The sequence below is a fragment of the Protopterus annectens genome, chromosome 9.part0 (genome assembly GCF_019279795.1).
Source record: "Protopterus annectens isolate FY-2018-M chromosome 9.part0, PAN1.0, whole genome shotgun sequence".
Lineage (NCBI taxonomy): Eukaryota > Metazoa > Chordata > Ceratodontiformes > Protopteridae > Protopterus > Protopterus annectens.
In genome coordinates this window covers 769,243,610-769,270,325 of record NC_056743.1, presented here as the reverse complement: position 1 = coordinate 769,270,325, position 26,716 = coordinate 769,243,610, and the positions used below count along the sequence as shown (strand labels likewise).

General features: G+C 41.5%; 1 protein-coding gene across 2 annotated transcripts in view; it reads right to left on the bottom strand.

Moving 5' to 3' along the window:
* TTC17 (tetratricopeptide repeat domain 17) overlaps nucleotides 1–26,716 on the bottom strand; it is a 3,338,929-nt gene that overhangs the window by 385,727 nt on the left and 2,926,486 nt on the right. For both annotated transcript variants that reach the window (XM_044083397.1, XM_044083398.1), the window contains one exon: nucleotides 8,647–8,766. In XM_044083397.1, the coding sequence (XP_043939332.1) occupies nucleotides 8,647–8,766 (120 nt within the window). The remainder of the gene's footprint in view (nucleotides 1–8,646; nucleotides 8,767–26,716) is intronic.

The following is a 26,716-nucleotide window of genomic DNA, read 5'->3' as shown; positions in this document are numbered from 1 at the left end:
ACAAGCATATATCCTGTCACTGCACACTGTCACACCAAATCCATCATGTGTAAATTACATGACAAGTTCTTAAGGTAATATAATTATGTCACACCAGAATTACAAATCATGTAACACAAATACTGTCAGATTAAAGAAAAGAAAAGATCAAACTTTATTGTAGTTCTTTAACAGTAGAATATTAAGATACAGTGTCAGGAAGCTTTTTAAATGTTTTAAGAAAAATGTCTTTTGCATCTTTAGGATCTGAACATACAAATCTTTTGTCATTAGCTGTGAAAGACAAGGTATTAGGATATGCCATTGAAATCTAATCCCTCTTTTTATCAAGTCAGCACAATAGGGGCTAGTTTTTGTCTATTTAATTTGATCTGTGCAGGAAGATCTTGGGAAAATGATAGTTTGTGAGACTTCCATATGAATTGTTTCTTTGTTTTAGCAGTTTCTAGGATCTGGAAAGTGTCTTGAAAGTTTAGTAACTTAGTATAAATTAACCTTGGTGTGGAAGAATCTTGCTTTATGCGCAGTGCTCTGTGTGCTCTCTCTACAATTATAGATTTTGAAGAAGCTTCACAATTTAACAGTGTTTCAAAGATATTTTTAGTCACAGATAACAAGTTTTATTGTCATAAGATTCAGGTAAACCACGAATAATGATGTTATTTCTTGACTCCTGGCTTCCAGATCCAATATTTTAGCTTGTAAATCTGAAACAGTTTTATCTCTAGATTTAAAGTCACTTTCCAATAAGTCTGTTTTAACCTCCAAAGCTAAGATTTTATTTTCAATAGTAACAATACTATTGTTTATTTGCTTTAAAGATTTACTAAAGTCTGTAAACTGTTCTGAAAAGTTTTGTATAGCACTTTAGATTGGTTTTAATGCTATTTTTAGTTCTTCTAAAAGGAAATTTGAGCCATTTAAATCTTTATTACTTACATTAAAAGTTTCTGTAGGTTGCCTAGATGATTTCAGTCTTTTGAACCTGAATCTTTTCAGGAGAGAGCATTGAAGTATATTTGGCCTTTGTAGGCTGAGTCTCCATGGAGTCAGATTTTGTAGCCATGCCCAGAAATGGAATGCAGTTAGCAGGATACCAGGAACCAGGAACAGACTGGAGCAGTAGGAGTCCCAGCAGCAGAGAGACCAAGAATGTTCTGAGGTAAAATAAATCCCAGGATAATAATTCCAGAAGAAAAAATAATCCAAATGCGTAGAAAAAGATTTATAAAATCTTTTAGTATAAAAATTTGAGGAAAAAGGTTGATGTAAAGTTGTAAAAAAAAAACAAAAGTTAAATAGCTGTGAGGAGCTCAGAGAGTAAGGACTAGACTAGTCGGCGGCCATCTTGGAATCCCTGAAGCGTGGATTTTAAAAGACGAAAAAGACAGGCCCTTGTGATGCATCTCAGTTAAGTATTGCAAAATCTAAGGTAAATTGGGCGCTGCTGTGCTCATCCCTAAAGACTGGTTCCAGGCACAGAATCTTTTCCATTTGTCAGCATAAGATTTTCTAGTATAGGTCTTCTCGCCTCCAAGATGACATCCATCAAAGGTTTGCTGAGGGATGCTAAGGGTGAATTTAAGTGACTAGCCAAGCTGCAAGGGTCAATGTTGGGAGCTGAGGGTGCAGAATTTGGTTCTCGTGCTGAGACAGTAAGGAAGGTGTCTGAGGCAGGTACCATAGAGATATTTGTGACACACTGCGCAAGAGTGGGTACCAGTGTTGGCGTGGCCAGTCTGGAGCAATCCAAATCATTTTTGGTTTGTCCTTTTTGACTTTTAGCAGAATGTTGGAGAGCAGTGGCAGAGGGGGAAAGGCAAAGACTGATAGGTGTTTCCAGCTGAAGGGCAAAGCACCCAATTTCCAGGCTTTTTATGAGGAGTCCTTGTGCAAAATTTGTCCAACTGGTAGTTCTGGGGGGAGGCAAATAGATCTATGCCTGGGCTCCCCCATTTGCTTGTCAACCTGTTGAAAATCCGTGGTTCCAGTTTCCACTCGTGTGGGTCCATGAGATTTCTGCTTAGTCCATCTGCCAATGTATTCAGTTTTCCTGGCAGGAATTGAGCTTGTAGTTGCACTTGGTAGCTCAAGCCCGTGTTTCACAATGCCATGGCTAGTCTGCAGAGGGGGTAGGAATGTGTACCCCCCTGCTTATGTACCACATAACCGTGGTGTTGTCAGTCTTCACCATTAGTTGTCCTGGATGAATGTAGTCCTTGAAGGCCATCAGAGCATTCTGTACAGCTAACATTTCTTTTTGATTGATACGTAGGTGCATTTGATTTGGGTTCCATTTACCCTGAATGCACTTCCCCTGCCAGGTGAACCCCTCATGCATAGTCTGATGCGTCTGTAGTTAGAGTTTGGGCGGCAGGGGGTAGTGTTAATGACAGTCCCTTGTTTTGGCGGCAGGCCTCTGCCCACCATAGGATCTCCAGGCATAGGCAATGTATGATAGGAATTGTTGCTTCCAGGCTGTGACAATGTTGACTCCATAAACTTTTTAAGTACCACTGAAGTTTCCTCATATGCATTCTTGCATATGGAATTAGAAGAATGCAAGAGGCCATGAACCCCAAGGATTGCAGTATTTGTCTTGCAGATAGCAGGTTTTTTGTGGCCACTTGTCTGAAGTAAGTTACCAAATGAATTTGCTTTTCTGGCGTGAGGAAAGCCATCTGGGCAGTTGTATTCAAACTTGCACCCAAGGAATGTAATCTGTTGAGAGAGTACCAGTTGTGATTTATTTTCGTTTATGGTGCACCCTAGACAAGTTAGAACCCTTTTTACAAATGTCAGATGATTTATAAGTATGGCCTGGTTTTCTGCCTGAATTAGACAATTATCCAGGTATGGATATATTTGAATATTTCTTTGCCTGCAAAATACAATTACTGGAGCCAGGCACTTTGTGACTATCCTGGGTGCAGTAGACAAGCCAAAGGGCAGTGCAGAGAACTGATAATGCAAGTAGCCTGCTTTGAAGCGTAGGTATCGTCTGCAAGATTCCCTGATTGGGATATGCAGGCAACTTCTTTTAAATCTAGAGTTGCCAATCAGGCATCTTTGCCTAGCATAGGAAGTAACGAAGAGTCAGCATCTTGAATTTTGGAATATCCAGAAAGGTGTTTAGTAGACAGATCCAGAATTGGACGCCATGATTTGTCTTTTCTGGGTACCATGAAAAGCCTGGAAGAGAAACCTTGTCCCTTTTCCTCTTCTGGTACTGGTTGAATACCCCCATGTTTAAGAGTGAAAATACTTGTTTCTGAGCCTCTGCCCACTGATTTGGGGGCAGATTTGGCCACCCGTTTGGTGTTGGCAAAGCGTGGAAATGAAATATGTATCCCTGGGACACTATATTTAAAACCCATTTGTCCTGGGATATGAGTTCCCAATTTTTTTTGCATGAAGAGCAATCTTTCCCCCCAAAGGGGCGGCTAAAAGGTAAGTGCTTGGTAATTTTAAAGGAAAATCACTGAGACTGTTTACCATAGGGGGGGTGACTTATTATTTCCAGATTTGGAAGTGGAGGTCCCCCATTGCTTAGTTCTGAGAGTCCCTTGGGACTGAAACCTGGTGCTTTTGATGCATCTGGGTTTGGCTTGAGTGGATCTGGAAGGAACTGGAAAGGACTAATTCTTAGTAGGCCAGTGCCTACTAAATCTTGGAGGTTGCACTTCTAAGAAATCTTTTACAGTTTGCATAGATTTAGCTTTATCTTCCATCTTTTTTAGAACTTCTTCAGCCTTATTGCCAAACAGGCGGTCCTGATTTAAAGGAGCATCCAACAATTTTGCTTTAACATGATCAGGCAGAGATTGCTCCTTAAGCCAAGCATGCCTTCTAAGCACAGACCCAGTAACAGCAGCCCTGCAAGAGGCCTCTAAAGAATCAAAACCACATTGCAAAGTATGTTTTCCAACTTGTTCAGCAGAATGCAATAAATCCTGTAAATCTTTATTTTCCACACAGTCAGAAATCAACATCATTTTCTGATTGAGCAGTCCCATAATATGCTGTTTATATTTGAGCATATGAAATTGGCAGTTTAAAGCCCTGATTGCCAAGGTTGCAGAACTATAAACCTTTTTACCCCATCAGGCGCCCTGGAGTCTCTGTCAAAAGGGGTAGGATTTTTAGCAGTAGAAGCCTTAATGCCCTTGGGCCCGTGCAAAATGGTTTCTGGATCCGCAACAGGATTTTTGAAAAGGAACTTGTGGAACTCAGGAACTCTGTAGTGTCTGTCAGGTTTACTGGGAGCCGGAGGCAGAGAATCAGGGGCCATACTGGATTCTGAAAACACATCAACTATGTCTAGTAAAGGAGGTATAGCCAAAGGCCTATGCTGAGGTAGAAGGAGGAAATCCTGAAGCCTCTTTTTAGATTCAGAAAATTCCTGACTTTCCCAGTGGAAACGCTCCCTTAAGGTATTGCAAAGTTTCTCCAAAAGAAAAGCCTCAGGGGGGGGAGCAGAGGGAATGGAATCCTCTGCATCAGAATCCTCATAAGTAGGTATGGACAAATCTAGGTCATTGGAAGAATTAGAAGGAACAGAGTCCTGATCAGAAGATTCATACTCAAGCTCAGTCCTAGGTCTCTTAGAAGGGGTGGGTTGACTACCCCTTATTAGAGTAATAAGACCTTCAGCCATTTTGATAATTTGTTTTTTAGGCATAGGGGCCTGAACATGTGGCCTGGGCATCGTTTTTTTTAGATATAGATCGAGATTTAGGCCTTAGAATAGGAGGAGTCGTCAGTTTAATATGCAAGTCTGTAGGCCTGAATACACCCTCAGAAGCCGGTGCCTGCACAGTGGCTCTGGACCCATCCAAGGTAGAGACATCCGTGGGTTCCATAGGTGAAGCATCTTGCAGCATACCAGACTCCGAATGGGTCTCATTAGAGGCCTGTGAGTCAGAAGTAGTGGGTATCAGGGGCTGCCAAAGCGCCTCACTGAGTACCGGTGAAATGGCTTAGGAGAAGCATCGTTAGCAGTTTTGGACTTAGACAGCCTGTCTCTGTCTTTTTCTTTGCGTTTTTTCAGAATTCCAGTAGTCGGATGGCTAACCAATGTAATTTCTGGATAATTAAACCGAGAACCGAAATATTTAGAAGAAAAAATGTAGCGACGACGGACAGTGCGCTGATTAAATAAAGCACAAAACCGACAGGAAGGTACATCGTGGTCAGGGCCTAGGCAAAGAATACAGTACAAATGAAAATCTTTATGGGGTATTTGCTTTCCTCAAGTAGTGCAATTATTAACTTTTACTGACATCGGGAAGGAGCAAGAAAAAGTTTCCCCAACAGGGTACTTAGCTTTAAGTTGAAGACTTCGGTTCTGAAACTTGAAAATGAAAATTTCAGAAGTCGGCCAACTGGCACTTGTGAACTCCTTTGGGCACCGCATGGCAAGAAAGACTGATGTAATGGCCAAGGGCTGCATGTTTTATACCCCTGATGACCTGACGTCATGGAAGACGGGACAGCAACCGACGCAAGACCCAAGACTTTGTTAATCAGGCCGACTGAGGGAAACCTGCCAGCAGATTACCCAAATATAATGACTGCAACAGTGAAACACGAAGAACATCAAGTAGAAAATCTCACCAATTTCCTGCAGGCTGGGTGTATGGTGATATGTAGGTATGCAACCTTCAGGTCTAAAGACACTAGGAATGCCTAGGGAAGGATAAAGGGAAGAAAGGTCTGCAGTATTTTGAAAGAGGGTACCTTGAGGAAGGTGTTGAGATGGGAAATGTCCAGGATGGGTCTCCACTGTCCTTTCCTGGGTACCAGAACAGCCTGGAATTGAACCCTCTTCCTATATAATGAGGGGAAAACTGGTTCTATTGTGACATGGGAGAGCAATTCCTGAAGAATGGGTGGAAAAAGGTGTAACGGGTTGTGGAAGGGGGGGTGGGATGCCTCTGAAAAGAGTGAGTTCCTTCCAGGACATTCTGTAGCCTTTCTGAATAATGTTGAGTAACCACTTGTCTGTGATAATACTTTCCCAATTTGTAATAAATGAGGTAAACTTTTTGCAGAAAGGGTAGGTGGGACTGAGGGGTGGGGGAGGAAGAAAGGATAGTTGCACTGACTTATTTGTGATGGGAGGCCTCCCAGACCTGAAGTCCCTTTCAAGTTTGTCATGGAATTTTATTCTTGGTTCTTTCTTGTTTTTTAGAGAAGACCTGGGTCCCCTGCAGACAAAAAAGTTGGACTTAGGGTAGTTTCTCTGATGTCTGGGCACAAAGGTGTAACAAATTTGTCTGCAGTCCTTTACAGTTTCCCCTGTTCTTGGGGTCTTAAACTAGCCACCTGTGGACAAAATAAAGGATCCCTGTTTAGAGAAGAATCTAAGTTTTGCCTTGAAATTTTTAGGGAGTGGTTGAGAGCACAGCCATGCATATCTCCTCATAACTGAGCCAGTAGCAGCTGTTCTGCAGAAGGTCTCTACGACATCATATCATAACTGCATTTAATACTATGCCTAGCCACCGGAGTTGCTCAAGCCACCAAAGAAATCGGTTGCTGTTTTGTATATGAGCCTTCCATGTCAGCAACAGTTTTACTCAAGTTGTGAAGAATTCACCAAAGATATTTGGTAACGAGAATCTGATAATTAATAGCCATGAAGGCCAGAGAAGGCCTAGACCTTTTCATCTCATCTGTCCATGGTCCTACTGTTCTTATCTGATGGAAGGGCATCAGCAGAAGGCAGGAGCTTAAATGGCTTGTCTGTGGCTAGAGAAACAACTTAAGGATTAGCTACTGGGTTCTTGAAAACAAAATGAAGATCATCTTGAACTTTGTAGACTATAAGGCCTTTTAGGGTCTGGTAGCGGAGTGTCAGGAGCAGAGGATGTAGATGCGAAATCATCAAAGAAAATCCCCATGACTGGAGGGACAGGAGTAGGAGCTGGAGTGCTCACTTCTAAAAGATATTATCTTTTCCGATCAGAGCTTTGTTTAGAATCTCACTCAAAATGTTTAATCATACTCACAATTGTCTCCCCAAATTAATCCTCTTCCACAGAGGAATAAGGGGAGAAGTCATCATCTGAGGGCAACTGCGAGTGAGTGAATATGTGAAGAATATGCTATGAAATTATCAATATCTGAAGCCCTATCCTCATCCTGAGGGGAAGACTCCAAAGTAACCTTCTGAAGAGTGGGGGGAGGAGCAGAAAAGAAAGTAGGCTTGAGAGCCATAATTGGCCTGAAGTAGGCCCTGAGAGAAGTCTATCCACGCTTTCTCCCAAGAAATCAGGGAGAGAACATACTTGGTCTTTTGCCTTTTCTTTTTAGGGGTGCTGCTCACTTTGGCTAAAAGAGGAGGATCCAAACCCTGACAAACCTCAAAAAAGATCCTGGCTTCTCTTACCTTCTAAGATCTAAGAGATACCTTCTGGGCCTTCCAAGATAATGATACTTGGTTCCCCCTTCTACATCTTGTCTGTGGAAGCAGTCACCTAAGATGTGAGGTTCTTAGATACTATAGCGGCCTCCAGTGGGGTCACAGTAGAGGGTGTCTGAGAAAGCATAGGCCATACCATGGGTTCTACGATGTCATCAGGTACATCCAAATCTGACTGGGTAGACTGAACTTTTGTCCAAGGCCCCTTGAGTTTTTTCTTCAGAGCGGAAGGTACATCAGGTGTGGAGGGATTCACCAACTTGGCTTGAGGTAATCAATTAAATCACAGAGTCTCTAAAAAAGTATTCAACAACAACAAATGCAAACATAAAGTCTTGGTTATGAAGTTGCAGATGGAACAAGATCTGTAATCATGCTCTGCACTCAAACAAAAAAGGCACTGGAGAAGGAACTCTTTCTAGGGTATCTGCCTAGTGCACTCACACTTTCCCCTCCTAGTTGACATCTAGCCATCACTGATCAAAAGAATTAACAAAAGGAGGAAGGTTAACCAAAGGGGCAATTATCTGAAATGAAGGCTTATGGTACAAATGACCATGCGAAAATTAGACCAAAAGGTGCAACACCTATATTCGGGTTGGTGGTGAGATAGCCCGAGAACTTACATTTATATTTCCACGTAGGAACCTCTACTCTCTCTGGCTAGTACCATGGCCAGACATCAGTGGCAAAAACCCTTCCATTTGAAATATTGCAATAGTGATTTCAGTGGGGATATCTTGTATTCCACTTTATATCTATCCATCCATTTTTCCATTAACCCACTTTTATCTTTCACAGAGTCACAGCAACACCACAGCTTATCCCAACAGCCAATGGCTGCAAGACTCTGAAGCTCATTCTGAACAAAGGGGTCTTACTCCAATTTACAGCAGATGATACGCTCAACACTTTTTACAGTATTTTTATATTAAGTATGTGCAACATAGCCACACAATGAGAAAGCATATCAGCTTTTAAACTTGTTAGTTTCTAAAATTCATAAGCAAATTTTCTAAGACTGAAAGCTGCACATTAGCTACAGGATGTTTCAGTCTGCTACCATGTATCTATGCTTACAATTCCCTGTAATCGTGTAAACAATTTCCATTACCACACGTGTGGATTAAACACACTAAGTAGCATTTGAAAATTACAAAGTATCCTCTGCACCAATAAATGTACAGAGCAATCGATAATGCACATAAATTCAATCTTACCTTCATCTGATAAGGAGCATAATGTAAGGCCTGACGGAGACAATCTATGGCTTTCTTCCCCTGTCCCTTTACTCTCCAATAAAGAGCTGCCATGCTAGAAAGCACCCACGAAGTCTGGTTCTGGGGGAGGAAAAAAGAACCATCAGAAAAATGCTGATCCTATACTGCTTTGCAGTCTGAACTTTTCTGGTGGGTGCAACAATTAACTACTGTTGTTTAAAACTCCAATTACTAACACTAACAGCAAAAGTTGAGCAAAGAAGTATACATTAATTTACCAAGAAAAAAGATATCTTTTAAAAACAGTGCTATCAATAAATATTGCATAAATTTGATCTACTGCTTAGTACAGCAGAAATTAGAAATCCATTCAGCCTATAAAGCTCAGATCTGCCTATAAAGAAACACCATGCCATATGGCAGTATAGAAGGGTATGGCTATGATTTCTAACAAAATTCTTTCTGTAGGCATAGGTTTGATTTCCCACAGTTTCCTCCTGTATACACAGCTCTTGTGACAAACCTATACAAAACCCAAATCTCTAGATTGCTTTTTCAAACAATAAATTAATTTAAAAAAATTCAAATAATAAATGAATTAAACAAATTTTGCAACATTGACAGCAATACAAAATACCTTGCTAGTACAAATAAAAATCACTGATTAAAAAACAAGCGTGTATTTACTGGTAACTATCGAGAAAGTACAGTTGTGTACACTTACCATAAACATAGATGTTCAAGTGTATTCACTATTGCAGTCATTACATTTGGGTTATCTGTTTGCAGGTAAGCCCTCAGTCAGCCTGATTAACAAAATATTGGGTCCTGCGTCGGTTGCTGTCCCTTCCTTCCATGATGTCAGGTCGTCAGGGGTATAAAATATGCAGCCAAAGCCATTACATCAGTTTTTCTTGCTCCAGATGTCAGGTGCCCCCCAATGGGAAGCAATTAAATATAGAAGTACAAAGATATACCTACAACAAAAAAGTAAACACAGCAAAAAGGCTTTTAAGCATAGTAAAGGAAAGTAGAGGTATAGCCAAAAGAAGTTAGGGGGCTGGAGGGAGGATAACCAGGACTGCAACAGTGAATACACATAACATCTACATTTATGTTAAGTGTACACAACTGTACTATGTCATTCATGTTTCACTGTTGCAGTCATTACATTTGGGTAGATTCCCAAAGCTATGGTTGGGAGGAGGAATTTAGATAGCATTAGGGCCAGCTAAAAGGCCCTGCAAGACTGCAGTGGCAAAGCCAGCTCTGGGTTTAGAGAAAATTGGCAAATGATAATGCTTGGTGAAAGTATGTATAGAACTCCAGGTAGCAGCTTCTAGGATGTCCCTGGTAGGGATGCCTCTGAGAAAACCTGTGGAGGTAGATGCGGCCCTGGTGGAGTGAGGTCTGATCCCCTGAAGGATAATTTTCCATGGTGCTTATAGCAGAAAGGAATGCAATGGCTTATCAATTTAGAAATGGTTTGCTTTGAAATAGCCTTCCCCTCTGCCCCTGCAGCAAATGCCACCAGCAGTTGTTCAGATTTCTTTTGAGATTTAGTCCTGTCCAAGTAGAATCTAAGTTGTCTGTGCACATCTAAGGAGTGCAGTATCCGTTCCCCTTTATTCTGTGGAATGGGAAAGAAGGCTGGCAAATGAATGGACTGATTAAGACCCACACTGGATACCACCTTGGGTATGAAGGATGGATTGATTCTGAGGAACAGATTCTGTTTGCAAGAAAGATGATGAAAGGCTCCACTGCCATAAGAGCCTGTAATTCAGATAGCCTTCTAGCTGAAGTGATTGCTAAAAGGAAAGCTGTTTTCCAAGAAAAAAATTTTAAGTCTGCAGTAGCAGCTGGCTCGAAAAGAGGTAGAGTGAGTTTCTCCAAGACAAAGTTAAGGTCGCAGGCAGGGGTTGGAGCTCTCCTGGGTGGTCTCAAATTTTTGGCTCCTCTGAGGAACTGCTTGAGCAGTGGATGAGAGAAGAGGGGTGGGTTCTGTGTTATAATGAGCTGAAATGGCTGAGGCGTGCATTTTAATAGAGGAAAAAGACAGGCCCTTGTGAAGGATCTCAGTTAAGTATTGTAAAATCTGAGGTAAATTGGGCGCTGCTGTGCTCATCCCTTGAGATTGGTTCCAGGCACAGAATCTTTTCCATTTTTCAACATATGATTTTCTAGTACTAGGCCTCCTTGCCTCTAAAATGATATCCATCACAGGTGTGCTGAAGGATGGAAAAGGAGAGAATAAGTAATTAGCCAGGATGCAAGGTTCAGTGTTGGAAGCTGAGGGTGCAGAATCTGGTTCTCCTGCTGAGACAGCAGGGAAGGAATCTGAGGAAGGTGCCATGGAGTGTTGGCGTGGCCAGTCTGGAGCAATCAAAATTATCCTTGATTTGTCCTGTTTGATTTTTAGTAGTACTTTGGAGAGTAGAGGCTGAGGGGGAAGGCATAGACTGATAGTTTTTTCCATCTGAAGGACAGAGCATTCACTTTCCATGCTTCTTTGTGGGGAGTCCTTGTGCAAAATTTGTCCAATTGGTAGTTCTGGGGAAAGGCAAACAGGTCTATATCTGGGCTCTCCCATTTGCTTGTCAACATGTTGAAAATCCTTGGTTCCAGTTTCCACTCGTGTGGGTCCATGAGGTTTCTGCTTAGTTCATCTGCCAGTGTACTTAATTTTCCTGTAGAACAAACACACAAACTCCAAATTACGAAAATTAGAAGTGCCAACACAAACCACGGACGGCGGGTCCTTCAGCCCAAGTCTAAGAACCACAGCTTTCTTCTGCCAAGGTCTGCGGACCGCAAAAAGTACCAAATTCAAACAAACAGCTGCTCCACAAGTACTTTAAATATTTTTATTCCACAAACTCAGATTTCGTGAAACGCATAAAGCGTTTTTCGTTTGAATCAGTGTTCAAACTTCATCAGACAAACACTGGTTATCGCGCCAGTGCACATTTAAATACTACCATATGATGATGTCATAAAATCTTAAACAAACAGTCATATTTAAAAACAAAGCATATACATACAATTTATACCTAATCAAATGTATATTAGTATAAATTGTATGTTGTTATATTAGTGTATTGTGCCTTCCCTTTAAATAGTTGACATTTTTAACATATTTTCTAAAATATATATGTATATTTGTATATCCATCTAAAAACCAAAATACAATGTTATCCTAAAACCTCTTCAAGTTATATGATATGTTATGTATTAAAATCATTTATTCTTTTAAAATATTAAAACCTAATTTAATACTAACCTCTTAACACATGATAACTAGGACAAGGAAATCTGTACAAATGAAAACCGACCAAATATTTTATATATATATCTCCCTTAAACTATACCTAATGACTATAATTTTTATTTTTTGACTTTAGTGACTTCAAAATTTTGAACAGTAACATGTATTTCACAACAATATTTTCATTACCTAAGTAAACTTTTTAGTTTTAATATACATGTAATTGAACAAACTTCATTCAATCCTGGGTCCCTACAAGATGTCAGACGTAGTTGCCATTCTAGTTCTTTTTTCTCAAGAACCAACCTCAACACATTTTCATGTGTCAGGTCTGTGTAATTTGTTTGTACTTGGTCTATAACCATAAATTTAAATGTGTGTCCTGTATTTATGTTACAATGTCTTGCCAAAGCATTTTCTTCTTTATTTTTTCTAATGGCGTAAGTGTGCTCATATATCCGATCTCTAAGTCGTCTGTCCGTTTTCCCCACATAAAATGACGGACATTTTTCACATTGGGCCAAATACACCACTCTTTTACTATTACAATTGTAATTACCTTTTATAGTGTATATTTCTTTTCCAATGTTGAAGCTATCTGCAGGGGTTATGTAACTGCAGTACCTACATGAGCCACACTTCTTAGTACCTCCCTTTCTTTTGATGGTATGTCCTTTGCTTTCTAACAATTGTTTTAAGTTCTTACCTCTTCTGTATGTAATGACTGGTCCATCATTTAAAATTTTAGCTAATTCCCTGTCTAATGACAAACTAGACCAGTACTTCCTGACTGTGTGACAAATCTGACTAGCTTCCGGGCAATATGTGAAAATGAATGCTGTATTGTAGTTTTTGTCTTTTCCACCAATAGTTTCTATTTCCACCTCTGCCATGGCAGGGTATTCTGTGTTGACTTCCCCTATTACAATGTCGCCATTACTCACAACACCCTCCTCTTGGGATGTCCTGGTTAAAATTGCTTTATAAATCCCCTTTTCCCTTTTTCCTATTACTTCCTTAAAAATACCTTCCAGGAAACTAACTGGATAGCCTCTATGTGAAAACATTAGATGTAAATTATTACATTCTATCTCAAAATCTTGGTCCAAGGTGGTCATTTTAGCTGCTCTCACAAGTTGCCCCTTCACCACTGATTTCTTTTGGTGAAGGGGATGTTGGCTCGAAAAGTGGAGGTAAGTATTCGAAAAGGTTTCCTTTCTGTGTATCTTAGATACATAACCACGTGTAGTTTTATTTAACTCTATATCCAAAAAGTTTACTTTCATTTTATCAAAATTCATTGTAAACTTAAGGAAGGTTGTGGTGGCTGTAAGTTGGTCAACTAACTCTATTGCTTCCTCTTCTTGTCTTTTGGTTAAAATAAAAATATCGTCCAGAAACCTCTTATACATGTGAACGTCAGTACTCCAAGGTTGGTTTAACACACATGTAGTTTCCCAATATGCTAATACTAAGTTTGCAAAACTACCTCCTATTGGGGACCCCCATTGCCACTCCAGACTTTTGTACATACAACTTGTTTTCAAAGGAGACAAAGTTGTTTTTAAGTATACAATCCAATAATTTCTCCACAATCCTACATTCATTTTGTGTTGCTCCTTTGATTTTATAAACTCCACTACCCATTTAATTCCCAAATCTTGTGGTATACAGGTGTACAAGTCACAAATGTCTATAGTCACAAAATTCAATAATGGGTCAAATTGTATATTCTGTAAGTCCTCCAAGAAAGACCAAGAATCTTTTAAAATCTGTTTTTGAGTTCCTATGTATTTTTTTAGCAGTCCATCTACAAATTTAGCGCAAGGATATGTTATCGATTGCCTTACGTCTAACCAAGGTACGGAAGGGCAGGTTTCTCAGATTTTTGTGGAGTTTAGGGATGCCAAAAATTTTTGGTATCCTTGGAGCTGGGATGGTTAAATAATGATTTTGTTCTATGCTGATTAGTCCTTCCAAATATAAGTCATTGATAATTGATCTTATATTTTGGTGGGCCTGATTTAGTTCATTTCTACTGGAGTATTCATAAGTGTCTTTCTCTAACAAACTTAACATCGATCTAGAATAGTCTACATTATATACTACTACTAGACCTCCTCCTTTATCAGGTTTCATCAGTCTTATTGGTAAACTCCTAAGGGAAAGAAGAAGACTATTTTCTTCACTTGTGATGTTTGTATTTTTATTTTTGTTATTATTTTTGTTCCTTTTATGTCCTCTTACTATGTTCCTAAATTCATTTTCACACAAATATTCGTACATGCATAGTAGGGAATTCTGTGGTGGATTGAAACTACTAGTCACATGTAACTCATTTGTGGTGTTGTTATTTACACCACCAAACATAATGTTTAAATTCAGTTTCCGCATAAACATCTTAAAGTCAATCAATAATTCTACTATATTGCAACCTTTTGTTGGCACAAAGGTTAATCCCTTAGCAAAAAGTTCAACTAAAGTTTTATCGATGTAGCATCCAGTAAAATTATAAATTGTGAAATCTCCAGTATGATTTGTAATAGTCTCTACTAGTGTCAATCCCACTGTTTGTTCATACTCCTGGTATTGTACTGTCTCCTCTGTCCATTGCCTGGTTGTGGTCTCCAAGTAGCCCCCCTCCCCCCTCTGTAGTTTTTTTGTTGTTGTTGTCGTTGAGGCTGCTGGAAGTGTTCTTCCGAGTGCCAGTCCATGTTGTTCCCTCTGTTAAAAGTTTCATTTTGGACATGTTCTTCTTCTATTACACAGTCGTCTCCAGTAGCCTCAAATTCTAAATCTAAATTTTGAACATTTTCGTTATGATTCTGGTCATTGTCTTTTAAAGCATATCTTTCAGGATTATGGGGTTTGTTAAAATGAGAGTTTTTGGGTCTCCCATTTTTGTTTTTTAGTATGCTCGGTGGCTTTGGGAAAGCTGTCCCCTCCTCATAGGCTTTTAAGTCTCTGTTTAATTTCTTAAGTTTAACAGTCTTCAGTTTCACCATTTGTTGTGCAATACTTGTAAGTGTTCTTTCAAATTCGTATTCATATCTATGAAAGTTTAAGTCACTTTTAATATCCTTTTCTAAAGCAGTAGTTTCTTCTATCAGTACATCCAAAGCTATTTGATAATGTTTGGTCATGCACCTTAGGATTTCCAATCCATGTTGGTTGTATAACCCTGTCAATTCGTTGAAAAAGGCTGACCCGAATTCTAACCCGCTTGGATAGGAAAACAGTCTAAGTCCCTTTGGTACAATACTTTCTTTTATACATTTATTTAAATAATTAAGTTCTAATTGTGCCTTTTTCATTTTAAATAAATTCGCATCAAACATTTTTAGCTTTTCTGTTAAGCTGGATGTACTTACTGCATCAGTTGTGTCTACACCAACATTTTGTTCTCCGTCAAAGGTAAGTTCTTTACTGAGCCAATTCCCAGTATCAAAGGCATCATCCAATGCCCTTATATTTCCTATTATACGCTCCCCTGGTTGTTCATTAGGGGCCAATGTTCGGTTTTCCTTAGTTATTCCACTTCCTTGTCCCCCCGTTATTTTTCACAGTTCTTGTGGAAGCTGAAACAGTATGTATACATATATGCACAATACACTAATATAACAACATACAATTTATACTAATATACATTTGATTAGGTATAAATTGTATGTATATGCTTTGTTTTTAAATATGACTGTTTAAGATTTTATGACATCATCATATGGTAGTATTTAAATGTGCACTGGCGCGATAACCAGTGTTTGTCTGATGAAGTTTGAACACTGATTCAAACGAAAGCTTTATCGTTTCACGAAATCTGAGTTTGTGGAATAAAAATATTTAAAGTACTTGTGGAGCAGCTGTTTGTTTGAATTTGGTACTTTTTGCGGTCCGCAGACCTTGGCAGAAGAAAGCTGTGGTTCGTAGACTTGGGCTGAAGGAGCCGCCATCCGTGGTTTGTGTTGGCACTTCTAATTTTCGTAATTTGGTACTTAATTTTCCTGGCAGGACTTGAGCTCGTAGGTGCACTTGGTAGCTCAAGGCTGTGTTCCACAATGCCATGGCTAGTCTGCAGAGGGGATAAAAATGTGTACCCCCCTGCTTGTTTGTACCACGTAACAGTGGTGTTGTCCGTCTTTACCATTAGTTGTCCTGGAAGAATGTGGTCCTTAAAGACTGTCAGAGCATTCTGTACAGCTAACATTTCTTTTTGATTGATATGCAGGTGCATTTGACTTGGGTTCCATTTGCCCTGAATGCACTTCCCTGCCAGGTGAGCCCCCCATGCATAGTCTGATGCATCTGTTGTTAGGGTTTCGGCGGCAGGGGGTGGTGTGAAAGGTAGTCCCTTGTTTTGGTGGCAGGCCTCTGCCCACCAAAGGAACTCTAGGCGTAGGCAAGGTATGACAGGAATCATTGTTACTAGGTATTGAGAATGTTGACACCATAGGCTTTTTAAATACCACTGTAGTTTCCTCATATGCAGTCTTGCATATGGAATTAAAAGAATGCAGGAGGCCATGAATCCCAAGGCTTGCATTATTTGTCTTGCAGATATAGTAGGGTTTTTGTGGCCACTTGTTTGAAGTAGGTTGTCAAGGAGTGAGGCAAGCCATCTGGGAAGTTGTATTCCAGCTTGCTCCTAGGAATATAATTTGTTGACAGGGTACCAGGTGTGATTTATTTTCGTTTATGGTGTACCCCAGACAAATTAGAACCCTTTTTACAAAGGCCAGATGATTCAAAAGTATGTCCTGGCTTTCTGCCTGAATTAGACAATCATCCAGTTATGGATATATTTGAAGATTTCTTTGCCTGCAAAATGCAATAACTGGAGCTAGGCACTTTGTGAATACCCAGGGCACAGTAGATAAGCCAAAGGGCAATGCAGAGAACTAATAGTGTGTGCAGGCTGCTTTGAAGCGTAGGTATCTTCTGCAAGATTCCCTGATTGGGATGTGCAGGTATGCTTCTTTTAAATCTAGTGTTGCCAACCAGGCATCTTTGTCTAGCATAGGTTGTAAATGGTGAAGAGTCAGCATCTTGAATTTTGGAATCTCCAAAAAGGTGTTTAGGCAGGTCCAGGATAGGATGCCATGAATTGTCTTTTCTGGGTACCAGGAAAAGTCTAGAGTAGAAACCTTGTCCCTTTTCCTCTTCTGATACCAGTTGAATAGACCCCATGCTTAAGAGAGAAAGTACTTGTTTTTGGGCCTCTGCTCACTGATTTGCTGGTAGGTCCGGCCACCCAGTTGGTGTTGGCAACGTGTGGAAGTGAAATCTGTATCCCTGGGACACTATTTAAAACCCATTTGTCCTGGGTATTGAGTTCCCAATTCTTTGCATGAAGAGCAATCTTTCCCCCCAAAGGGGCAGTCAGTTGATAAGTGCTTGGAAATGTTAAAAGGAAGTCACTGAGACAGTTTACCATAGGAGGGAGTCTTATTCCCAGACTTGGAAGAGGAGGCTCCTCACTGCCTAGTTCTGCGAGTCCCCTGGGACTGAAACCTAGGGTTTTTGCTGTGTCTGGTTTTGGCTTGAGAAGACCTGGAAGGGACTGGAAAGCACCAGTTCTTAGAGGGCCAGTGCCAACTAAATCTAGGAGGCTGAACTTGTAAAAAATCTTTAACAGTTTGCATAGATTTAGCTTTATCTTCCATCTTTTTAAGAACTTCCTCAGCCTTGTTGTCAACAGGTGGTCCTGATTTAAAGGAGTATTCAACAACTTAGCTTTAACATGATCAGGCAAAGATTGCTCCTTAAGCCAAGCATGCCTTCTGAGCACAGACCCAGTAACAGCAGCCCTGCAAGAGGCCTCTAATGACTGCAAACCACATTGCAAAGTATGTTTTCCAACTTGTTCGGCAGAATGCATTAAATCCTGTAATTCTTTATTTTCCACACAGTCAGGAATCAACATCATTTTCTGTTTAAGCAGTCCAATAACATGTTGCGCATATTTTAACATATGAAACTAGCAGTTTAAAGCCCTAATGGCCAAGGTTGCAGAAGTGTAAACCTTCTTACCCCATCTATCCAGTGCCCTGGAGTCTCTATCAGAAGGGGTAGGATTTTTAGCAGTAGAAGCCTTAATGCCCTTGGGCCTCTGTGAAATAGTCTCTGGATCTGTAGTAGGATTTTTGAAAAGGAACTTGTGGTACTCAGGGACCCTGTAGTATCTGTCAGGTTTTTCTGAGAGCAGGAGGCAGGGAATCAGGGGCCAAACTAGATTCCGAGAAAGCATCATCAACAGTGTCTAGTACAGGAGGAATAGCTAAAGGCCTATGCTGAGGTAGGAGAAAGAAATCCCTAAGCCTCTTTTTTGAATCAGACAAATCCTGTCTTTCCCAGTGGAAATGCTCCCTTAGAGTATGTAAGGTTTCTCCAAAAGAAAAATCCTCAGGAGGGGAAGCAGATGGAATAGAATCATCTGCATCAAAATCCTCATAAGTAGGTAAGGACAAATCCAGATCATCAGAAGAGTCAGAAAAAACAGAATCCTGATCAGAAGATTCATAATCAACTTCAGTCCTAGGCCTCTTAGAAGGGGGGGGGGGGCTACTCCTGATTAGAGTTATTAGATCTTTAGCCATTCTTATAATTTGTTTTTTAGTCCTAGAGGCCTGAGCATATGGCCTGGGTGTCATTTTATTTAGACATGGATCGAGATTTAGTCCTAGTAAAGAAGGATGCGTCGGTTTAATATGCAAGTCCGTAGGCCTGAATACACCCTCAGAAGCCGTTGACTGCAAGGCAGCTCCAGACCTAGCCAAGGTATAGGCATCCATGGGTTCCAAAGCTGAAACATCTCACGGCATACTGGACTCGGAATGGGTCTCAGTAGAGGCCTGCGAATCAGAAGTAGCAGGTAGCAGGGGCTGCAAAAGCGCCTCACTGAGTACTGGCGAACTGGCGACTGGCTTAGGAGAAGCGTCGTCAGCAGTTTTGGACCTCAGCAGCCTCTGTCTGTCTTTTTCTTTGCGTTTTTTTGGAGTCCCGGTAGTCGGATGGCTAACCGATGACATTTCTGGATAATTAAACAGAGAACTGAAATATTTAGAGGCGAAAATATACCGACGACGGATAGTGCGCTGAATAAATAAAACACAAAACCGACAGAAAGGTACATCGTGGTCAGGGCCTAGGCAAGAAATAATACGAATGAAAATCTTTATGAGGTATTTGCTTTCCACAAGTAATGCAATTATTAAATTTTACTGACATCGGTATAACCCCGATGACCTGACGTCATGTAAGAAGGGACAGCAACCGACGCAGGATCCAAGACTTTGTTAATCAGGCCGACTGAGGGCTACCTGCAAGCAGATAACCCAAATGTAATGACTGCAACAGTGAAACACGAAGAACATCTGAGAGAAGTAGCAATCAATTATCAAAATCAGTGATAGAATTTTAAAATGCATGATGCTGACCATAAGGCAACTGTCGGGCTAATTTAAGAAACAAAAAAACAAAAACAAAAGGGAGATGAACTGTTAAGTTAGCAGAATCTGCAGCTTACTAAGGACGTGGGAAAGCAGTCCCTATGTTCCTGTATACCTTCAAGAAAAGTTATAGCTAATTGCCAGAATGCAAATCAGAGTCCTGCAAAACTCTAAGTAAAACACAAACCTAATCTTGATAACGATGAATTAAATGGGAGAAAAAGTTTAAATTATTTGAAGTAGCAACCCAAGGGGCATGCTGCATTACAATCTGGAATAATGAAGGTTTTATTTAATTTTGGTTACAGGATAGAGCACTGCTCAAATTTGACCATTTGTAGGATCATGTCTCACAGCCTTGACAGACAAAGCAACTCTTTTTTCATACAGTAGCAGGACTCCATGGCTTTGATAACGGGCATGCCTGTTAAAATGAATATCAAACTGAAAGACTTGAGACATGCTCAGCGTTCATCAAAGACAGTGGTGCTGAGGTGATATTAAACAGAGCATTCTGACAGAGTACTGACTTTAAAAATAGAAGTAAAAAGACCCAAACAATAGGTGGCAGAGCTTGGTACTTCAAATGACCATCTAACTATTAATTTACAGACCTAAAGGACAGAACCAGGAAGAAGAATGTATTACCACACCCCTGAAAGAGTGGAAGGATGAAAAAGCAGGAACTTCTTACATCTGTTCTTTATGGAATAGACATCTCTTCCTGAAGACAGAATAAGCAATGACAGTCCACATACTTTTTGGTCATGCTTAAGGGACTTTTTCCAGTAAGCAGTGACAGACTGTTGTAGTATTTATATCCTTTGTGCACAGAAAATAAAATTTCTGTCTACTACAGAAGCCTGACAAACTAAATACAAATGTCTAAGGATTTACTGTGAGAAGGAGCATTATGCAAACTATTTCTTTAAAAAGGATTACAAAGAAAAGTTGTGTAAAATCTTAACATAACCATAGATGTCATCCTCTTCCATGTTGCAGTATTCATCACATATGGGTTTACTCCTCTTGCTACCCGAACGTCCGGCCAGTATACAAAAGTTTTAAGTCACTGTATGGTGTGGGGACGTCTGACGTGGCTAGTGGAACGTAGGCCATAAAAGTGACATCTGCACGCATCGACCCTCAGAAATGTAAACCACAGTCTGAAACAGTCCGAGCAAGGGAAAATGTCAGTCCTTAGCCATCCAGAAGGGAAATGCACCATAACAGGACCGGGAGGAGGATGGAATGGAATACTGCAACATGGAAGAGATCATCTATGGCTATGGTAATATTTTACACAACTTTTCTGTGTCCTTCTATTCCCATGTTGCAGTATTCATCACATATGGGTGAGTGCCAAAGCTCAGTGTGAGAAAGAAAGTGGAGGTCTAGAGGCAGTCTCGAGGAATCCATTAAGGACAGCCCGGGCAAAACCCGCCATGGCTCTGGAAACATGGTCTAACTTGTAGTGTCTGGTGAAGGTGTCCACTGATGACTAAGTGGCTGCTTCAAGACTGGTAGAGGTATCCAAACCCCTGAAGAAGGCTCTTGAGGAGGCCATAGCCCTGGTGAAGTGCGCTTTAACAGCACCATGCAGGGATTTCCCATGGAATTTGTAGTAGAAGGTGATACCTTTGGAAATCCAGACTGAAATAGTTTGTTTGGTTACTGCCTTCCCTAGGGCCCTGGGATGGAAGAAGACAATGAGCTGATCAGCCTGTCTGATGATTTGGTTTTGTGCAGATAAAATCTGAGTTGTCTGTGCACATCCATGGAATGGCGTACTCTCTCACTGTCCCCTGTGGTTTAGGGAAGAAGGCTGGAAAGGTTGATGGCTTGATTTAGGGAAAGGTCATTCACCACCTTGGGCATGAAGGAAGGGTTAGTTCTAAGATTAACCCCGTCAGTGTGGAGGTACCAGGAAAGGTGGAATTGCCATGAGGGCTTGTAGCTCTGACACACTTCTGACTGAGGTCAAGGCCACGAGTAGTACAGTCTTCCATGTACAGTGTTTTAGGGAAGCTTTGTCTCCTGCCTCGAATGGAGTGATCGTAAGCCTTTCCAAAACATAGTTGAGGTCCCATGGGGGTGGAGATGGCTTCCGGGGGGGTCTCAGGTGAAGGACCCTTTTAAGGAATAGCTTAGCTGGTAGTCTGGACGCTAGGGGAGATCCAGAGGAAGGTATGCTGAAATGGCAGACAAGGGGGCTTTAATGTAAGAGCAGGCCGATCCTGTCTGCAGTAGTTCACACAGGTAAGACAGAACTAGAGGGGTCTCACTTGCAAACGGGTCCAACTAGAAAATCTCTTCCACTTTGAAAGGTAAGACTTTCTCGTATTAGGTTTCCTGGCCTCATGCAGGACAGTGAGCACATCCTCATTGTACAGGTGTCTGAAGGGGATCAGAATCCTATCAGCCACAGGTGAAGTGCAGCAACTCCCACTGTGGGTGTATTTGGGATCCCTTGTTCTGTGTGAGAAGGTTCACTCTGAGGGTTAACTTGTGGTGACTGCCATTGGATAGTGGTAGTAATAGGGGGAACCAAAGCTGTCTCAGCCAACAGGGAGTCACCAAGATATTGGATCTTCAGCAGGACCTTCTGTACGAGTGGAAAGGGGGGAAATTCATACAGAAACTTCCCCTTCCAAGAGACTGAGAAGGCATCTGTTGTCATTTCCTGAGGGTGTGGCAGCCTGGTGCAGAAGGCAGGAAGATGCCTGTTGATGGAGAAGGCAAACAGGTCTATTTGACGGGTACCCCACTGGTGGAACAGGTCCAAGAAAGCATCACTGTGCAGCATCCATTCATGGTTGTTTGTGATGGATCTGCAGAGTCTGCCTAGGCATTCTTTAATGAAGGAATGTAGACTGCCCTGTCTCCCTGGGAGGTGGCCAGTTCCCACACTAGGAGGGCTAGTCTCCAAAGCAAGTAAGAAAAAAAAAAAAAAAAAAAACACCAATATGTCCTTGGTAAGGAAAAGAGAACAACAAGGAAGAAAGGTAACAAAAAGAAAAAGGGGGAAGTAGGGAAACCAGGACTGCAACAGTGAATACACTAACATCTACATTTAAGTTAAGTGTACACAACTGTACTATGTTCTTCGTGTTTCACTGTTGCAGTCAATGACATTTGGGTAGATTACCAAAGTTGAGCAAATGGGTGGAGGCAGTCAAGGAAGCTAGGGGCTGGCTAGCATGCCCTGCAAGACTACAGAGGCAAAACCTGCCCAGTATTTAGAAAAGAGAGACAGGTGGTAATATTTGGTAAAGGTGTGAACAGATGTCCAGGTGGCAGCCTCCAGGATGTCTCTAGTGGGAACTCTTCTGAGGAATGCTGCAGAGGTGGAGGCTGCTCTGGTGGAGTGGGTCTTGACCACCTTGGGAGGAGGCTTGCCATGCTGTCTGTAGCAGAAATTGATGCAGTGTGCTATCCATTTGGAGATGGCTTTGCCCTCTGCCCCTGAAGCAAAGCTAACCAGCAACTGATCAAATTTTCTGAAAGGTTTAGTCCTGTCCAGATAGTAAGGTGTCTGTGCACATCTAGTGTGTGCAAAATCCTTTGCCCCTTGTTTTGAGGGTTAGGAAAGAAGGTGGGCAAATGGCTGGATTGTTTGAGAGCCACACTGGATACTCCCTTGGGCATGAAGGATGGATTAGTTCTGAGGGTTTCCCTGCCTGCATGGAAGATGTCGAAGGGTTCCACTACTATGAGTGCTTGCAGCTCAGAGACTCTTCTGGCTGAAGTGATGGCCAGGAGGAAGGCTGTCTTCCAGGAGAAAAATTTTAGCTCTGCAGAAGAAGCTGGTTCGAAAGAGGCAGGGTGAGCTTTTCCAAGACAAAGTTAAGGTCCCAAGTCGGTGTTGATGCCCTTCTGGGGGAGGGGGGGCTCAAGTTGTTAGTACCTCTGAGGAACTGCTTGATCAGAGGGTGTGGAAAAAAAGAGGCTGCTCAGAGGGAAAATGAGCAGAAATAGAGGCATGAATTTTTAGAGAGAAAAAAGACAGACCACTGAGTAGTAGGTCAGCTAAATAATCCAAGATGAGAGGGATGGAGGACTGTGTCGTATTGGCCCCCTTTGCCTGGATCCAGGTGCAGAACCTTTTCCATTTATCTGCATAAGACTTTCTGCTGCTAGGGCATCTGGTCTCTTGGACAAGATCCAGCACCTGCTTACTGAGGAGGGAAGATAGGTCAGGTTATAAGCCAAGCTGCCAAATTGAGTGTCTGCAACTGGAACTGGAGATGCATGAATTCCCCTTCCCTCTGGGTTAGGAGGTTGGGAATCTGAAGAAGATTACATGGGGGCAATGGGGACAGTCTGCACAGCAAAGGACACCAGTGCTGTCTGGGCCAGTTTGGAGCTATTAGAATGGTCCTTGTTTTTTCCTCCCTTATTTTGATCAGTACCTTGGGAATGAGAGGTAGGGGAGGAAAGGCATAGACAGAGGTTTACCGAGGGGAAGGACAGGGAATCTACTTAACATGGCAAGCAGTGATGCTCCCTGGTACAGAATTTGCTGAGCTGATGCTTCGTGTGGGAGGCAAAGAGGCCGACCTCCGGTGTTCCCCATTTCTGAGTTATTAGTAAGAAAGTGTTTCTGTTGAGCTACCACTCATGGGGATCCAACAGTTTTCTGCTTAATTGGTCTGCCAGGGACTTGAGAGAGCCTGGCAGGTACTGTGCTAATAGGTGTAGAAGCATGGAAGAGGCTGAGAACCAAAGGGTCATGGCCAGCCTGCACAGCGGGTAGGAGCGAGTCCCTCCCTGCTTGTTCATTTACCACGTCACTCTGGTGTTATCTGTTTTGATCAGGAGAACCCCTGGAGAGAGAAGGGGTTTGAAAGCTATCAAGGTCTGCTACACAGCCATCATCTATTTTAGACTGATGTGCAGGTGGTGTTGCTGGGGATTCCATTGGCCCTGTATGAACCTACCGTCCAGGTGTGCACCCCAAGCGTATTCTGATGCATCTGTGGTGACAGTCTGGGTGGCAGGGTGTGGGAAGAAGGGCAGTCCCTTGTTGTGGCAGCAGGCTGTTGCCCACCAAAGAAATTCCTTCCTCAGGCAAGGAATGATAGGTAAGAGAGTCTCCAGATCTTGAAAGTGTTGACACCAAAGGATCTTTAGGTACCAATGAAGTTTCCTCATATGCAGTCTGGCATATGGAATCAGTATGCAAGATGCCATGAACACCAGGGCTTTCAGGATTTCCCTTGCAGAAAGCTGGGGCCTGGTGGCCAGTTGAGAGAAGTAAGCTGATAGGAAACTTTATTTCTCTGGTGTTAGGCATGCCATCTGGGATGCTGTGTCCACACTTGCCCCCAGGAAGATTATCCTTTTGGTGGGTACCTGTTTGGATTTCTTTTTTGTTGATTGAGTACCCTAAGGAAGTTAGAAGGTACTTTAAGGCCAGGTCTTTGAGCAGCTTTTATTAGCTGTCTGCCTGAACAAGGCAGTTTAAGTAGGAGTAAATTTGAATATTTTTTGTCTGCAAAATGAAATGGCCAAAGCCAGGCATTTTGTGAAAACTCTGGGAGCAGTAGATAAGCCAAAGGGAAGTGCAGAGAACTGAAAGTGTTGAGATCCTGCCCTGAAGCGAAGATGTTCTGCAGGACTCCCTGATGGGGATGTGGAGGTAGGCCTCTTAGGTCCAGGGTGACTAGCCAATCATCCATGGACAGCATGGGTAGCAGCTGCTGGAGGGTGAGCATTTTGAATATTAGGATCACCAGGAAGGTGTTTAGAATGGATAGATCAAGGATGGGGCACCAGGTGGCCTCGTTTCTGGGTACAAGAAAAAGTATGGAGTAGAAGCATTGGGCTATCTGCTCTGCAGGAACGTGTTCTACTGCTCCCAAGGAGAGGAGGGTATGGGTTTGCTTTTGAGCCTCTGTCCACTGACTTGGTGGTAGATCTGGGAACCCTTTTGGGGTTGGAAGGGCGTGGAAGTAGAATTTGTACCCCTGTTGAGACACAATGTTCAGAACCCATTGGTCCTTGGTAATGGTGGCCCAGGTGCTTGAGTGAAAGAACAGTTTTCCTCCTAGGTGTATGTGATGATGGGCAGAGGCGAGGAAGGGAAAGGGTGAGTCACTGAGAGTTTTTACCATAAGGGGGTGGCTTAGAACTCCCTGGTCTTGAAATGGAGGCAGTCCACTGCTTAGATCACTGCAAACCATGGAACTGCTGTCTAGGAGTTCTATTTCCACAGGACCTAAGCTGGCCCTGTTTACTAGGTGGAGGAAAGAACCAGTGCTAGGAAGGAAAATGCCTGCTGAAACTAGTGGGCTGTACCTGTAAGAAAACTAACAGTCTGCATAGGTTTTGCTGTTTCTTCCATCTTTAACACCTCTTCTCCTTTAGTACCAAATAAGTTATCTTTGTGCAAGGGGGCATCCAACAATTTTAATTTGACATGGTCTGGCAAGGGTTGTTCCTTAAGCCATGCATGTCATCTAATGACAGATGCAGTAACTGCTGCCCTGCAAAAAGCTTCTAGGGTGTCAAACCAGCAGTGCAAAGTGTGTTTAGTTACTTGACTAAGCAAATTGAATTAATTCCTGTAAATCTTTAGAAGTTCTTCATGTTTCACTGTTGCAGTTATTACATTTGGGTTATCTGCTTGCAGGTAGCCCTCAGTCGGTCTGATTAACAAAATCTTGGGTCCTGCGTCGGTTGCTGGCCCTTCTTCCATGATGTCAGGTGATCAAGACGTATAAAACATGCAGACGATGCCATTACATGAGTCTTTCTTGCTGTGCAGTGCCCGAAGCAGAAGCAATTCGCAAGTGACGGTTAGCCAACTACGGAATTTTTCAAAACCGATGTCTTCAACCAACATATATACATACACACATATATATATATATATATATATATATATATATATACACACACATATATATATATATATATACATATATATACATATATACATATATATATATATATATATATATATATATATATATATATATACATACACATATATACATACATATACAAACATATATATATATACACACACATACATATATATATATATATATATATATACACATATATATTCTTAATAACAATTTTTTCCACTTTAATGGCAAACTTTTCCAACAAGTAAAGGGAGTAGCCATGGGTACTAAAATGGCTCCAGCTTATGCTAACTTAGTGTTAGCTGAATGGGAAGTTGAAACCTTGACTAAATTACCTGGATTTCAGTATACTAAAATGTATTTCAGATTTATTGACGATATTTTTTGCATGGACAAGTACAGCAGATTTACTTGAACAATTCCTGCTGGATATTAATAATAGCATTAGGTTCTTAACATTTGTTAAATCTGGTACTGGACTA